Here is a 17,649-nt window from a genome sequence, read left to right on the forward strand (position 1 = left end):
ACCCTTCAAAGATGGTGGGGGTGATAAATAAAGGATTAGCCTCATGGATTGAAGTACTAAGAGAAACAGCGCAGTCCTTAAGGTGGTAAAGGCTGGCTTGCATACTGAAATATATTCAGTAGCTCGTGCACTGATGCTAGACATCTTACTACCATTAAAGCAAAGATAGTGGCTTTCTACTTGGCCCTCTGGAAAACGTCTTTATTGGCCCTTACTCTGCCTGAAATAAAAACAATCCAGTCAAATGAGAGACAACAGGTGAAATGTGCAAGAGGAAATAATGTGGAATTGTAAAATGTTCAGGTAGCAAATGGGCTGATTAAAGGATTGAATAGATTTGGCGTGAGATGAGAGCAGGTAAAATTAATTGAATTGGAGACATTTGCAGGCAAAAGATGTGTGAAAGGCTGAGGTAGTGTGGCAGTTAGGAATGGAAACATGAAAACTGGCTGAGTAAGCAGAGCAGATCAACACTGACAATAGACTGCCCTACCAGCTTACCCCAAGCAGCAGCAACAGCGTTTCCCCCTTTTTGCTTCATCCCTTTTGTTCTTTTACTAGGCCCCAGTCTTGTTCTTGGAGCGGTGAAACTCAGTGGTTTATTTATGGGGAATAAAGACACATCATCTCCATTATTGATTACCCTGACATTAATTCCCACCAGACATTATAGGCAGAACAAGTTGCTTCAGACAACAAATCTCAGGTGGCAAGTGTATATTATCAAAATTGAGATTATTGTTTTAACTTCTTGGTTCCATTTAATAGTCCACTTTTATGATGAATTTTTATTTTCTTTAATTGCTTCCTGCTGCCAGGTTTGCCATTTATCTTGGGTGTTGATTTATCATGGTCACACTTGCCCAATTCCTTTCCTAAGCCGGTGACGACTATTCCTACAAAGTAAATCTGTCACGCACCATTCTTTATAATTACGAGTTCAATACCAGTCTGCTGTCTTCCAATATTGGGATGTGATGTCAGCTTCACATCACCACAGTGCAGGCTGATTGGTTTATTGTAACTAACCCTTATCTGTACAGATGTGGTCCTGCACTCCTCGATTAATTAAGGACTGATGAGACTGTTTCCAAGGGGGCCCATGTTAGGTTATGCCGTAATGCAAGAAGGTACTGGTATTGGTAACAGCCTTTAATTGGTTTGCACTACCGATGCAATTGGCTGTCTCTTGAGTCTGGATTAGGAATATAATGGAGTTAAACGCTGATACATAGTGGATATTGACGGGAGCACCAGGAAATCCAGTGACTGTTAGATGTGATCTGACCATTTTTGTAGCCATGTTTGAGATTGAGTACCAGGCCAGAAGAAGCAAAGCGATTTGCATTGCAGGGCACTAGCAAATCCAAATAGTTGGCCAACGTTAAACACTCTATTTCACGTTGACAAAGCCATTTTGACCATTTTATTGAGTAGACCGCAGTGCTTGTCTCAGTAGTCTTCTGGTTTTCTATTTGTGTTTTTGTTTCCTGTCTATTCTTTTGCCCCCACCCCAAACACTTCGAGCACAATCTTCCTGCCCCTCTATGCTGGTTGAGTAGCATAGTGGGGTAGGAAACGTAAATGGGTAGCCAAAAATGGGAATCGCGCCTGGTGTCTGGCCGGTTGGAATCCTCCCAGGCCGCTTTATTGACATAATCGATATGATTGACTTTCAGAGGCTGGTTTAAATCTGTTTAGTGAGCCCAGGACGCTTCCATCTTGGTTCACTTAGATTTCTGATCTCACCAGTGAAGGCTCACACCAGTGAGGATCACAGGTGGTCCCCAGCAATGGGAACCAGATGTGATGGCCTCGCAGTAGGGCTAGAGACCACTGAGCTTCCCGGGAGGTCAGGGGAAGAGGAAGGGGAAGTGGACAGTGCCACTGGGAGGGGCATTACAGTCAGAGCCAGACTGGGATTTTGGGGGGAGGGAAGAAGAGCTAGTGATAGGGCCACCGATTTGGGAAGATGGCAGTCAGAGGGCAGGGGGCAATAAGGAGGCTGGCAATCAGGGGGTGTCTGTGGTTGGGGGGGAGGGGGTGACAAATCTCCTATATACTGTGGATGTCCACAATTGGGTGGAATTTTCCTCAAAACCTTTTAAGTGTCAAAATGTCCAGTTTTCAGAGTTTTGTGACACTTTGGATTTTTTTGTGTGAAAATTCTGTCCTTTGTTTTTGGAACAGTAAAACTAATAGAATGATACATCTAGTCACTTGATTGGCTTTTAGAGCAGTTCTTTCTGGCTGAACAGGCTGAGGCTTTCTATATCGCTGTGAATGTGTTTAATGCTATTGGCACATTTACTCTATAGAGTGGTCCCATTCTCACTGCATGAGTGGAATTGCAGACTTCAGTTAGTGTGTAATTGAGTTCTATCTTGGTGTATTACTACTTCATTGACCAGATGGGAAATTACTGCAATATTGAGTGCTTGCCCTAACTGTTTGCTAAGCAGCACTTGTCAAAGCCTTCCTCTGGAAGTTGAAGATGTCCCTTTTCAAGTGTCTGGCTCTAACCTGCAATAAAGAAAATAGGTTGTACAATCCTGGTGACAGGAGAGCACTGCTATCATGCAAATTGGTCTCTTGTCCTCTTGGAGTAAACTACACAATGCAATTCTACATTCTGAACCAGTATGGAAATGTTAGATCACTTTTTTAAATTGCTTTTCACTTCACCTTCAGTTGGAAATGCTTCCTATGTACATTCGACCAGTGCAACAGTATTCTGCAGCTGTTTGAGTCTGAGTGCGATACTGTAATCTGACTTGGCTGTAAGGATTGTTATTTCATATTATTTGCCTCTGCTTTGATTCCTTAATAGATTGTGCTGGTGAAGTTCTGATGGTTTGAGTAGCTGAAGAAGTTTGCTTTGTAAAGACTCTTTGTGTGCCAGTATAATTGGCAGCCGTGAAATACCCTTAACATGAGTTAACCTGTCTTTTTGTTTTCCTGCTATAGTTGATAAGAATGGTGAGGTGTGCATCTCTATCCTTCATGAACCTGGGGAGGATAAATATGGATATGAAAAGCCTGAAGAACGCTGGCTGCCAATCCACACTGTAGAGACTATTCTTATTAGTGTGATTTCAATGTTGGCAGATCCAAATGGAGACTCACCAGCCAATGTAGATGCAGCGGTAAGATTTTTGTTTGAGACTTTGGCTTCAACAACGTAACATCAGGAATTTGATCAAGAGAAGCAATTTAATTATTGCTTTATTAAATGTCGTTGATAAACTTTCTCACACTAAAGAATGAACCTGAAACTACTGACTAACATTGGCTTCCACTATAAGTAGCAGCGAAACCGCAACTGCTGGTAGTAGATGTTGAAATAAACCAACAAGTTGCTCAGTTTTTACATACCAGATCAACTCAACCAAGCCGTTTTAAAAAATCTGAAATCAAAAATAAGTGGGATGAAGTGAACTCCTTTGAATATGGCAGTGCAGCTAGGTTGAGTAATGTTTGAATGTAATTTAGCAGCATTACTATTTAAGGTTGTGTTTACATTTTAGAAATCATGAACACTAGATATTTCAGAGTTTTAAAATTGACATCTTTTAATTGAGTTCTCAGGTGGCTGTTAATAATTAGATAGCACCACTCAGAGACTAGAGGCTCAGTTAGCATGTCACCTTTGATAAGAACAAAGCAAGAACAAAATCAGCCCGGGAAACAACGAGCCCGCACCACCATTTTAACATTACCAGTCTCTCTCTCTCTCTCTCTCTCTCTTTCCCCACCCACCCACCCACCCATGACCCTTATCTATTGCTTTATGGCAATCCACATTGAGGGAAACTAATTTAAGGACAATTTATTACTTCCAGTCAGCCTAATAGCACATCTTTGGGGTGTGGGAGGAAATCAGAGCATCTGGAGAAAACCCACGCAAGCACGGGGAGGATGCGCAAACTCCCACAGACACTGGCCCAAATCTATGTATCTGCACAGCAAACAGTGATAGTCACTGAGCTGTCATGTTGCCCAGCATCTGGTCCAGTTTAAGCACACACTAACGACATGAAGCACTAGGCCACTCTCGAACATTCAAGAGCAGCCCAAGTACGACCCATCGCACGTACGCCCCTCATTGGGCAACAAGGCGGACCGACTTAAAACCTGTGAATAGCAATATTTTTTTCTAAGTAGTGGTCGTTTTGTCTGCTATTGTGGGGTATTGCTGTCTGAAAATTTGCTATCACGTGACCGAAAACAAGAATCAGCTGTTCCATTATTCAAATAGTAAAAATGATGTGTTCCTCAATTCCTTCATACTGAGGAATACCTGCTTTGGTGATGCAGTTAACCTCCCAATATTCCCTCAGTGATGATCGAAGAATTATTGGGCCGTGTGCTGCAGCATCTCCTAATGTTTTCCGTATATTTCTATGAATGACACCTGGGAAGAATACATCTACACTGGAGTCTGTGTCTTTGAACTTCACACCAATGGTGTCTTGTATGTTATTCATTCATGGGATTAGGGCATTACTGATTATCTGATCATTCATTTCACTGCGGTTACTGGGCTTTGCTATATGCCAGTTTATCAATACTGGCTGTAGTTACTGCCAAAATTAAATGCTGTTTGAAGTGTTTTTGGATGTTTGGAAATGTTCTGCAAATAGAAGTTCTTCAGTAGGAAAGAAGTTCCTGAGTTAAAGATGAGCAGAGGGCCATTGTGTTCATCATGCAGCAACTCACTACTTTCAGTTGTGCATTTGCTGAGTTGTTCAATACTTTTTTTCTGCCTTGTAATTTGTAGAAAGAATGGAGGGAAGACCGTAATGGTGAATTCAAAAGAAAAGTTGCACGCTGTGTAAGAAAAAGTCAAGAGACTGCATTCGAGTGATACTTCATTCACCAGGAAGCTTCACTTTCTGGGTAAGCAAAACAGAAAACTATTAATCTGGCACAATGATGATTTAAATGGTATTTTTCTACCATCAGCAGGTTGGTCTGTGTCATGTTGAGTGGCTGGAATGAGTTAAACGGCAGTTACAATCCTGATGTGAATTGATATAAGTTTGCTTTAGTGACGTATAAATCTCAAAGTGCATGGGGAATTGCAGAGAGAATTACAGCCCTAACTCACTGATTTCTAGCAACGATCCTTTGAACTATTGTACAGCAAGTATATTGAAGGGTAATGAAACAGACAACCTTGGTATCGAAATTTGTTGCTTAATCTTTTGGCTCGAACAATAGATTATCAAAGTATAGTTCACTGGTATGCATTATTGTATTTAATCATATCAATACTCTAAAACTTCTATTCAACGTTGATTTTTCAGGCTAAAACAGTAGCCAGGTTTAGCATGGATTGAAACATTCCAGTACCTGAAGTTTGTGTTGGAAAGTTACTCCTATAGCTTTCAAAAAAAACCCAAGTGCTGTGTAAATTTGTTTTACCATGCTCCTGATCATTGCAGCATACTTGCTAGCATCAATATGCTATAATAAAACTAGCACTCAAGTCCCTACATGATTCCGTAGGGTACAGTTATGCATTACTCCGAATGTGTGCATCTACTAATGTTCTGATATGCAATTCAATCTGTTAGATACAGCCCAAATTTTGATGAACAATTGTTATAGTCGCACCAGTGGATATTTCTTCCAGGCAGCGTGCACATTGAAGATGCCACGTTTCCAAATATTCTTGACTAAAATCCTGTGGAATCTCAACACATGAAAGTGTGTACTTTCAATACTTTGCTCTCCGAACTCTCCTCCATTCCAAAACAGAGAATGAATTCTGGCCTTAGCTAAGACAACATTTTTAAGCTCAGTGTACTCCTGCCTCTCTTTTGGATTAACTTTTTTCTTAATTCTGGTAAATAATGGCATCTTCCAAAGTAAAAATCTTTTAATTAATGTTTCACTGTTTAGGTTACCATAGTTGTTCATTTAAGGCAAGAAGCATTTAAAGTAATGGTCACTTTTTCTTTTAAAGCTAATGTGAGTTACCCTACCCACGTCATGTTTGAATGTTGAGAGCAAGGTGTCTTTAACTTTTCCACCCATGTTTTGCAATCCTGTGAATTAATCCAAGTAATTTGTGCATGTTAGGAGACTGCAACATCCCTTAAAGCTTCCACTAATACTATATTTGTTGAGTATTTTTAAAAATTCATTCACAGAATGTGGATGTTGCTCACAAGGCCAGCATTTGTTGCCCATCCCTAAGTGTTCTTGAGGATGGTGGTGAGCTGCCTTTTTTAAATATAACCAAGTGGCTTTCAGAACCATTTTAGAGAGTTGAGAGAGTGCCACACTGAGAGTAAACTACATTATTATGGTTCTGCAGCCACATAGGCTAGACCAGGAAAGTGTGGCAGATTGCCTTCCTAAAACTACACTAGTGAACCCAGCTGGATAGTTTCATTGTCACCAAAACTAATTCTAGATTTAACTCATGTCTTTGGATTACTGGTCAAATAATGTGTCCTCAGTGCCACCATAATCAGAATGCTAACTCCTTTAATACTTCAGAATGACTTAACTAGGAGATACTGGGCAATGAATATATGGGAGACAATCTGAAAAATGTCCTGTTAAAGGCATATTGTTCATAAACTAACATTCAAAACCAAATTGCTTTTTAATGCCATTTTTCTGCATTGATTTCATGTTTGTTTAGCATTGCTTTCTCCAGTACACTGTTTGATGTATGCATGCATATGTTACTGAAAAATCTTAATGGTGTTTATTAGTGCTCTTTCTTCCCTACCTCCCCCATACTCTTCCAAAACCTATGTAATACAACTTTATAGGTAAACGTGAAATCTTTTCCAAAGCATTTTATTCAATGGTTACAGCACTTTTCTATTAAATACCATCATATTTGCATTTCCCCCTTGTAATTATTTTCTTAAGCACTGGAAACAAAAGCAAAATAATTTTTTGCATCATGATATTTTGTGCATGCAACTGGTAAACAATGAAGGCTGCTTAGATGATCGGCAAGAAGTCTCACAACAGCAGGTTAAAGTCTAACAGGTTTATTTGAAATCATGAGCTTTTGGAGTGCTGCCCCTTCAGGACTCGCCTGATAAAGGAGCAGCGCTCTGAAAGCTCGTGGTTCCAAATAAATGTGCTGGACTTTAACTGGGTGTTGTGAAATTTCTTACTGTGCCCACCCCGGATCAGTGGAAGGAGTGGAAGAATAGTATTTGGAGCTGGTGATGGGATGTAATCCTGATCGCCAATTGAACAAATTTGAATGAAACCTGAAAATGAAAGCTTTGTATCTTCTATCAGGGAAGCATTGGCAAGTGACAATTTTATTTGTAGGGAAATGGAAGTTCGAAGTTGCCCTGCTGAAGTTCCCAACAGTAAATGTGGTATTGTTTTTATTTCTGTCTGTGTGATTTTCAGTCAAGTTGGAGCCACTTGGATTCTTTTGGAGCCAAAAATTATGTACTTTGGATCACATTATGCATCAATTATAATGTTTTTGAAATCCAACTAACATTATTATTTGCGCTGGGACAGTAGATTTCCATGACTTTCATTTCTCCACCCCGTTGTCCCTTATTAATGAATCAAAAGTATAGGAATAACAAGATCCATGATGTACATTTTTCTGAAGGTCTCCTGGTGAGAGATGTGGCTTGCTTGTGTTTGATTGTGCCTGATGTTGTTAGGAGGCCACATCTGTTTTTCTTTGCTGCATGGCAGAAAGATATTGGAGGTTGATTTTTAAATATTTGGCGAAACTGTCGCAATAACTAATGGAAAATTTCTGAGTTACAGGTCTCCAATTAAGAACCAACATGGCACTGTTGACTTTCTGCACTCAACCCACCAACTGTTGGACCTCTTCAAACTGTTAACAAGTTGGTAATCCTGGATTGGCATTATGGAGCTGTGAGTGAATTATGCCATCCTCATTGTGGAGTAAAGCCTATCGTGCCAACTTGGGGAGGGGGGAAACAAAATGATGCATCAGGATTCCTGTGAACTGCTTTGATCTTCAGGAGGAATTGTAAAGATCTGTACATAGCACAACATTATCTGGATATTCTATATACTGTACTTAGACACCCACAATATGCATTGTACCAAATTAAAGCTTGCTTGTAGTTAGAGAATCGTGTAAATTCTGAGAAATTTTAGCAAGGGGGCTTTGTGCATTCAATTTTCTTAAGTTTACCATTTAAAAAAAAAGTCATGTAAAAGGTATCTTGCACTGTAAAACTAAAAGTAGCATTTATTAATTTGTAAGAACGATTCCATAGTGAGAATATATTACCAGATATTCTGATGCTGCATTAACACTCTGTTGTGGCCTAAAATATTTTTGGGTGCAAATACTACTACTTTGCAGATGTTCGAATTTAATATGCAGATACTTTTGGTTCTACAGCAAGGGGTTAAAGTTTATGCCTGAATTTGAAATTAGCCAAGGTGACCTCATTAGTCTTCACTGCCCAACTGATGAAGCAATTGCTTTCTTGAGTTTGACTTTGTGGGGAGTGTCTGAAGTAGGCTTCACAGTGTTTAGGTGTAGGCTTTCACCCTTCTAAGTGGGAGTTTGAGGACTTTTGATATTAAAAAGCTGTTTGTGTGCGTGTGTTATTCTTTCTAGCTATACTGCAGATTTTCTGCCTGATGTACAAAGACAAATGGTGATGTATATTTTCATGTAATTTGATTTTTGGAATTCTGTCACCTGTAGTGAAAGTTCTTCCAAAATATAATTGTTTTCCAGTATGAGTTGTCAGTTTCAATTGTGTAAAGCCTCTCAATTGCACTTAAAATGTTGAAATTTAAACGCCTGCACAAAATAGGAATGCAAATGGATCAAACTCTATGCAAACTATATTCTATACAAGATCTTCACCATAGTATTTTGTAGGTTCTGCTTACAGTGCACTTAAATGCAATCATAAGACTGAGGAGCTCTCATGAATACTAGTTATTTTTAAATGTGCTAATGCACTTTTTTATTTTTGTTTAAACCTGGTTTTCTTTGGGCTTTGTGCAGTGGTCAGTGTAAGTGTGGGCTGGGGGAAAGAAAAGGGAGAGGTTAATTCCTGCGATTCAGTAGTGAGCCCTTCATCTCAATGCATTGCTTAATTCTAATCTTGACGTTGTGACCTTTTTTAGGATCTAGTGCAGTTTCAAATGGAGTTGCACTGGGCTGTTAGTGCTGCTATCAGAATGCACCATCGCCTTTGAAATGGCAGATCTGTGGCTTTGACTTAAAACCTCTTAGAACTGGTTGAAAAATGCAACAGATTTGATTTTTGAACAGACTTTATTCTCCCATTTGTGCCAAGGCTGGTTAGAAAACTGGGATGTGGAAGGCAGTGTTGGGTTAAGAGACTTTTGAATTGGTAGCCAGTGACCACCGTGCCCTTGAGGGTGAATGCAGGAGCTGCAGCTTTTCAGTTTGCATAAGGATATGAGGTGGTGTTATAACAAATAAAAGTTGCAAAAAATCATTCTGTTAGCAGAATAATACAAATGCAATGAGGTAAAGGTAACAGAAGGACAGATGAGTATCATCTAAATGAAATACAGGGCTGGTGAGAGGGGTTTTAGGGTTGTACTTACTAAGATGCAAAGTATTATCAAAGCAAAGACCAAACCCCAAGGTATAGATTGGATGGAGCTTTTGTTAGTAACCTTTAGTTTTATCCCTTGGATATTACAGAGATGAACTGATTTTTTTTTTAAATAAAGAAATTTGAAATAATGGCAGGGTATTGAGGTTAACTGTTCTCTCTCTGAGAAATCTACAATAAGGGGTAATCCTGACGATCTGAGCTAACTAGTTTAAAAGTGTATGCATCCAAGAAAAGCTGATGCTAAGAATATGGAATTAAAAACCGTAGATTCAAAATGCATTGAAGTGAAGGGATATGAATACAACCACAAAATAGGTGCCCTTGCTAATGAACTAATAGTACAAACTCTTTGCATTGACTGGTCTGATTTTTCTGGGTTCTGTATCTGTGCAACTCGCATGGCTGTTAAAGATCAAGATTTGAAGCTCCAAGATGAGTTTGGCTCAATGCTGACTATAGGGACTAATCAGGTCTACAATTTCTGATGCTATTCAGTTACTGTGAAGTATCTGTGAGAGCCAATAAATAAAATCATATCTGGTGAAATGAAAGTGCATGTGTCAAGTGATCCGAGACATCATTCACATCTTACTGAGCCAGGAGTATGCCATTCCTATGTTCATTATGCGTTAAGTACAACTGTGCCTGTGGAAGGTGTATATTAAAAACTTTTGCTGCAAAATGTACTGCTGATAGTTACTGTTTTTTTTGTGTAAAAAGCTCATTAAGATGTAACTTTACACTATTCTGGAAGCCACAATTGCACTTTCTAATACTGTTAGCCAACTTTTTGTTGCATTTTAACGTGGACATGTAGCAATGCCAGGCAACTTAATGACCAACCGCCCCAGACAGTAAGTAGTTATTCTACTAGTTGCTGTTTAGTGGCAGCATGTCAACAATGACTAGCATCTTAAGGTGCTTACAAACATTATTAAACAAAAATTGTCATTAAGCCACATATTGGAGTGGAAGGCTGGAGGTCATTTGGATCCTATATGGAGGAGCGAGGGCGTGGAAGGATTTGAAAACGAGGATAAAAATCTTAAGGTGGAAACACTGCTTAAACCGGATACAATATATGTCAATGAGCGCAGAGGAGACAGGTAAGCAGAACGACTTCAAGTTTGCAGTAGATATGCCTTGGAACATCAGCCAGAAATGTATTTGAATAGTAGAAGCTAGAGATAACCAAAGCATCAATCAGGTTTTTTTTGCAGCAGATGAGCTGTAGAAAGAGTGGAGTTGGACAATGCTACAGGTGTGGAAAAGGACAGTCCAAATGGAGATAGTGTGGCAGAAAGCTTACCTTGGTCAAACAGAAGCCACAGGTGCTAGGGAGAAGAATATTTTCTTTACTATTGTTGTCACCAAATAGGCTTATGTTAACACTGCAATGAAGTTGCTGTGAAAATCCCCTAGTCACCACAGTCTGGCACTTGTTTGGGTACGCTGAGGGAGAATTTAGCATAGCCAGTGCACCTAACCAGCATGTCCTTCAGACTGGAAGGAAACCTGAGCACCCAGAGGAAACCCACGCAGACACAAGGAGAATGTTCAGACTCCATACAGTGACCTGAGCTGAAAATCCAAACCAGCACTGGCACGGAGGTTGACCACTGAGCTGCCCCTATTATTGGCATGGGAGCAAGCCTTGTGATGGGGAACAAAGACAGTAGTTTTTGCTGCCTAACATTTTAGTTGGAAATTTCTGCTTATCCGTGATTGGCTGTTGGATAAGCAGTTTGACACTTTTGAGAGGGGGCAAGGATCTAAAGGTGAAGCAAACTTGATATTGTCTGTGTGTTAGAATCAGGTGAGGAGGGGTCAAGTGGATCCATCTTTCCCTCCTTCATTTGACTGCAACAGGTTCTTTTGTTTAAAAGATTGCCAATTCAGTAAACGCTTAATTGTTTACATGCTGTGTCCATGAAAGAACCACTCAGCCATGTTTTCTTGAGTTTAACAAAGAAATTGGCTTTATTATACTTAAACTGATATAAGTAAAATAACATAGACATCAACTTCTACTCCATGCTCGCACACATTAGAGTAGGGAGTGATAGGTTGGCCAAATTAGTGTTTTTATAAAGTAAAAATATAACAATCTGTAGTTTAATGATAGGCAGAACCCAGTGGTTTTCTGATTTCTCTGTCAAAGTGGTTAAAAGTGCAGATGGATGAATTTGTTCTTCTGGAAACTGCAGAGTTCTTTAAAATCTGCCTGCAATGGCAAACAGGCCCAAAAGCTTGCAAGCTAGATGCAGGAAGAGAGAGAGGAGGAATCTCTCAGCTGCTTGATCAGTTTTGCACAGGGCATGTGCTTAAAACACCCAGAGAGAGTTGGCTTGTCATGTCAGCCTCAGCAACTGACCAATAGCTCAAAAATAATTGTCTATTCCAATTGTTACTTGAGTAACTCAGGGTCCTATTGTCCAAGCAATTAGGCTTAAATGGTCTGTGACCAACAGTTAAATATTTCAGGGGATTACCCTTGATATTCTGCTAATGAAACAGGAGATATTGACTCTTTCGCATTCCCCAGGAGTCCTTTGTCTTTGGGAGGGGTTTTGCTGGATTGCTGCCTTATCGTAGAATATTAATGTCTAAACGGTGCGGGCGGAGGGCATTTGGCCCAATGACAGCAATCCCATAACCCCACATGTTTACCCTGCTAGGCCACCTAACACTGAAGCAACTTAACATAGCCAATCAACCTCACCCACACCTGTTTGGAATGGGAGGAAACCAGAGCACCCAGAGGAAACCCAAGCAGACATGGAGAGAATGTGCAAACCCTGCACTGTGGCTTGAGGCTGGAATTGAACCTGTGTCGCTGGCAGAGGCAGCAGTGCTGACCACTGTGCCTTATCTGCAGTGGAGATTACATTGTGGAATGAACTAATGCAAATTAGGTAGCCACCCAGGCTGCAAGTTCTGGTCGCTTAGTCTAAATGTCTATTTCTAAAAGTTGCACTTGTGTTTGCAACCAGTAGTTTAAAATCATGATCTGACATAAATGTTTGTGTCAATATATTGAAACTGAGATATCAGAAGATGTTGCCGGGGGGGCGGGGGGGGGGGGCGGGTGGTTGCTGCCCATACACTCGTAGAGCAGGGTACTGAAGTTACTGTTGTTTTATTGCAGTGGACATTGGTACAAAACCATGACCGTATTTCAAAGAGGTCACTCCTTGCTGAGTGTGCATCGAGTAGCTTGCCCACTGATGCACAACAATTGGTAATTCATCATGTGCTTGTCCGGGTAATGGCAGGCTATTCGTTCTGAGAAGATTCACTATCGAGCTCAATCCTATTGTCCAATTTCCAAACCATTCCACTGCTGCAGGCTCACATGGCTGTTCTTCCAAAGCAAGCAATCATTGACTGGCCTCCCATTGGACCTGTTGTGTCCCTGCTGGCTCTCCAGAAGAGCAACTCCACTTTTCCTGATGCTTAGCTCTTTCCACGGGCTCTGCAAATCTTTTCTCTTTCGCTAATGAGCCAAATCCCTTTTGAAAGTCACCATTGCTCCTATTTCCTTCCACAGTCCAAAAGCAGTGCTGGGTAGGTGCATTGGCCGTGTTAAATTCTCCCTCCAGTATACCCAACAGGCATGAAGTGTGGCGACTAGAGGATTTTCATAGTAACTTCATTGTAGTATTAATATAAGCCTACTTGTGATACTAATAAACTAAACTAACTAACAATGACTCTTCATTCCAGATATGTCTTTAAAATCTTTTCTTGCCCTTCCCAGGCAAGGATTGGTAAAATAAACCGTTGAGATTATTTGAGTCGATGCTATGAATCATACATCGACTAGCTTTTCCAGTTGAGCAGTCATGTAGGAGGCACAGGGTGGTGTGGGAGAGGGAAAGGAGCAAAATTGTAAAACTGACTCCCTTTATAGGTAGGACTGTTTTGAACTGCAGTGGAAGATGGTCCCTGGCGGTTCGCAGGGAACTGAATTATTGACACAAGGCTCGTGTTCCCAATGGCCAGCACATAGATTGTGGAGCAGGGTTGCACCATGCTGCTGCGGTTATTTCTAAGAGGAAGTGGGAATGTGATTCCATTGCTTCTTAACTATCACAAAAGTCTTTATCCTCAATCACTTCGTGATGTGAAATGATGTCCACGTTGCAGTGAAATTATTTTCCCCTCGCAGCAGCATATTGCCAGTTCAGCTAACTTAATGATGTGACCGAGAGCTGTTGCTACTTATATAATTAATGTAAGCTGCAGTGCTTTGGTATTTTCATGCAATCCCTTTCATTTCCTTTGAAAAAAGGAACTAATTTGCTATAAATATTCAACACTTGGCACAGTTAACATGTTTTATACTGAACATCACCTGAGTGAATTAAAATCACTTTTTAGTATTGTCATGTTGAATAAGCTGAAGTTTATTTATTGGTGTCACAAGTAGGCTTACATTAACACTGCAATGAAGTTACTATAAATGTGCTGCTACAGGACACCAATTTTTGGGTTGAAATGTTTACCATTACCACCAATAAACCCAGACTTGTGTTTGACCCTTCATTTAAAGGGTTCTCTTTTACTCTGGCCATAGAGATGCCAGCAACTGGGCTAACTTAGCAGCTCCCTGTGATTTTATTTGGTATATAATTGACTGAAATGGTTAATGGGTCATAAATCTAATCTGAGATATGCTATATGTAAGAATCTTGGTGCACTTATCAAAGAAAAATAAGCTAACCCACAGCACATCTTAATCAACTGTGCTACAGCCAGTAATTTAGTGAGGGTAAATTTATCCACAGGTCAGACTGATCACTCCTACAGAAATTAAGGGGAGGTGATGGCCTAGTGCTATTATTGCTGGACTGTTCATCCAGAAACTCAACTAATGTTCCAGGGACCCTGGTTCAAATCCTGGCCAACCTCTCGTTCATCAGTCTCCATTAAAATTTGGCCTTCTAGTCAGTCTCTCTGTCTCTCTCCACCCTCCCCCCGCCTCCTCCCCCCCCCCCCCCCTCTCTCTCTCTCTCTCTCTCTCTCTCTCCACCTCTCTCCACCCTTCCCCCCCCCCTGCCTCCCCCTCTCTGTCTCTCTCTCCACCCTTCCCCCCCCACCTCTCTCTCTCTCTCTCTCTCTCTCTCCACCTCTCTCCACCCTTCCCCCCCCCCTGCCTCCCCCTCTCTGTCTCTCTCTCCACCCTTCCCCCCCCACCTCTCTCTCTCTCTCTCTCTCTCTCTCTCCACCCTCCCCCCCCTCTCTCCCTGCCTCCCCCTCTCTGTCTCTCTCCACCCTCCCCCTCTCTGTCTCTCTCCACCCTCCCCCCCTGCCCCCGTCTCCCCCTGCCTCCCCCTCTCTGTCTCTCTCCACCCTCTCCCTCCCCCATGCCTTTTAATTTGAATTTCTCGCACTTGTGTTCAAATCCCTCCACTGGATTCAGTCTATCCCTGTAACCTTCATCAGCCCTATCAATCTCGAGGAATGCTGAATGCCTCCAACTCTGCCCTATTCCACGCACCCCAGTCATTCTCTCTTCCATCTTCTTCCTTTGGGGGAAAAGATAATAAAGTCTGAGGTCACATACCAACCAACTCCAGAACAGCTTCTTCCCTGCTGCTGTCAGACTTTTGAATGGACTTACCTCACATTAAGTTGGTCTTTCTCTACACCCTAGCTCTGACTCTAACACTACATTCTGCACACTCTTGTTTCCTTTTCTATGAATGGTATGCTTTATCTGTATGACGCAGAAGAAACAATACTTTTCACTGTATGTTAGTACATGTGACAATAATAAATCAAATCAAAATCCTTCCAGAGCCTGTTTGTCCCTTTACTGGCAGCAGTGCCTTAACCATATATGTCCGAAAGTCTGGAATTTCATCCCTCGACTAGTGAACCCACTGAGTAATCTGTCCCTGAACCCTCCGTTTGGATTGGTGTCTGCACTTCTGGAAAGGGTCTAAGGAAATATTTCTACGTTTTCGAGATGCCACATTTTAAATACAGTTTCTAATGAAAAAGCAAACTCCAACTTGACAAATTAAACTCTACTGCTTTTTGTAAGGATGTAAAAGTCAGAGGAACTAAAACAACAGGAATGAAATTCAAAGCAAAAATCCTGAATCCTGTGAGAACTGCTGACTAATACATTGTGTTAACTTGTAGAATGAAAGCCACGAGGTCGTTCAAATAAAAGTGAGCTAAATCTAATGAAGTGACAATATAATCCTTGTGGTATAAAATCTATACTTGTAGCAACGCTGTGGAGATGCTGGTATTGGACTGGGGTTGGCACGATAAGAAGTCTCTCAACACCAAGTTAAAGTCTAACACATTTATTTTGGAATCACGAGCTTTTGGAGTGCTGCTGCTTCTTTAGACAAGTAAAGCGCTGTTCCTTCCTCACCTGATGAAGGAGCAGCGCTCCAAAAGCTCTCAATTCCAAAATAAACCTGTTGGACTTTAATCTGGTGTTGTGAGACTTCTTACTGATGTAACAATGAAGCTGGGAGTGCTGATTGAAAAACATTCTCTCAGTTTTCCAAAAAGCAGTGAAATAAAATCCTCTGCTACTTCAAATTTCTAATTCATACAAGTTAGACTGCAACCAGTAACTACCAGTGATCCAGTTTGACTGGGAACGGTGCCTGTATTGAGAAATCTTTGTTGTTCCTCTGCTAGAAGGTCAGAGGTGCCAGTTTCGAAATGGTATGAAACTTCCAAAGTGTTGGGGGAGGGGGGGGGATATAATTCTTGCCCAAACAAAATCCACGCTAAGGCTGATCCCAGTCACCCAGAAGCAGAATGTGATCCTATAGTCCCCTCTGCCTGCTGCGGAGGATATGGCAAGGATAGAGAAGCTGGATAATGTAAATGTCAGTATGGTTACATTGATTTATTTGGAAAAGATTGTGTTTGAATCAGAGGTTCCGATAATGAAAATAGCCAAAAGGAAGAGAGAGTATCACTATGGAAACAGCCTGAGCTGTTCCACATGCAATACGGATGAGTAGTGAATGATTTTTGACCTCTTATTCATCATTACTCTGTTTAAAAAAAAGCTGAGCTCTACAATTAACTGGAACAAGCTGCTGTCTCATGATTAAACTTTGTGTTCTATTTTACCAAGAATATTTACTTGTGAAGCAAAGCATTGTAAATTTTCTTTTCTGGCAAGCTGAATTCTGCTTTTTTTTTATCCTTGGGTCTCTTTTCCAACTGAGAGGAAACGCAAGGAATCTTACTTCCAGGCCTCTTGGTGTTATTGTTTCACTCACTAGATCTCACTCTCCAGTTTTAACCTCTCTTCGTCACAAATGCCTTCCGAGGAAATGAAGGACTTGCTGTGTGAGGGACAGTGGGCACAACTCGCTGCCTCAGCTTACTGAACCTCTACCGAGCTATGCTGCCTGCCTCAGCTAATGACTGATTTCCTCTCTGTTTTGAAGAAGAAAACTTCAAAGAACTACTTAAACCTCCAAAAAGCATAAACAGTTGAATTTCAGCTGGTTTCTAAAAATAGATGCAAACCAGTGTGATATATCAGCTATTAAAGTGGAAAATTGCAACAATTTTTGTAATTAAAATTAAATTTTTCTAAATCGGCTGATTATCACATAACATACTAAAACTGCCACTGCTTTAGTCTGGGTTTAATTGCATCACTGGCACTGAATATTGTCTTTGCATGGGTTCACAGGTAATGGTGAATAATTGAACCTAAAGTTATTAGGGAATTTTGAGGAATACGCAATCTCGATTCTTTTGTTCAGAGTTGAGTGAGACGGTCGATGCCTTGATCCATGGTTTAGCTCATGTTTTGCTTATTAATATGCAGAAAATAATGATCTATGTTGGTCAGGTGCTGGTCTGTGCCCTATTCTCCAATTGGTGCGACTGCAAAACAAAATATTTTTAAAACATATTTATTGAAGTTTTTCCATTTGTACAAATAATACAACATACCCTCAGATCCGGTACAGTACAGTACAGCCATTTCTCCATATACGAATATGGAAAAGGATAGGCCACCAATGTAGTTAGTTCAGCTTGTTCCTTATACCCAACC

The 17,649-nt window shown here is 40.8% G+C and overlaps 1 protein-coding gene across 1 annotated transcript in view; it reads left to right on the forward strand.

Moving 5' to 3' along the window:
• The window catches only part of ube2g1a (ubiquitin-conjugating enzyme E2G 1a (UBC7 homolog, yeast)), a 59,377-nt gene extending 50,644 nt beyond the window's left edge, over positions 1-8,733 (forward strand). The window contains exons 4-6 of the mRNA XM_080210363.1: positions 2,968-3,146; positions 4,781-4,899; positions 7,774-8,733. Coding sequence (XP_080066489.1) covers positions 2,968-3,146; positions 4,781-4,867 — 266 coding nt within the window. The 3' untranslated portion in view covers positions 4,868-4,899; positions 7,774-8,733. The remainder of the gene's footprint in view (positions 1-2,967; positions 3,147-4,780; positions 4,900-7,773) is intronic.
• Positions 8,734-17,649: the final 8,916 nt, after the last annotated feature.

This window comes from Carcharhinus amblyrhynchos, chromosome 23, assembly GCF_965287045.1.
Source record: "Carcharhinus amblyrhynchos chromosome 23, sCarAmb.v2.hapA, whole genome shotgun sequence".
Classification (NCBI taxonomy): domain Eukaryota; kingdom Metazoa; phylum Chordata; class Chondrichthyes; order Carcharhiniformes; family Carcharhinidae; genus Carcharhinus; species Carcharhinus amblyrhynchos.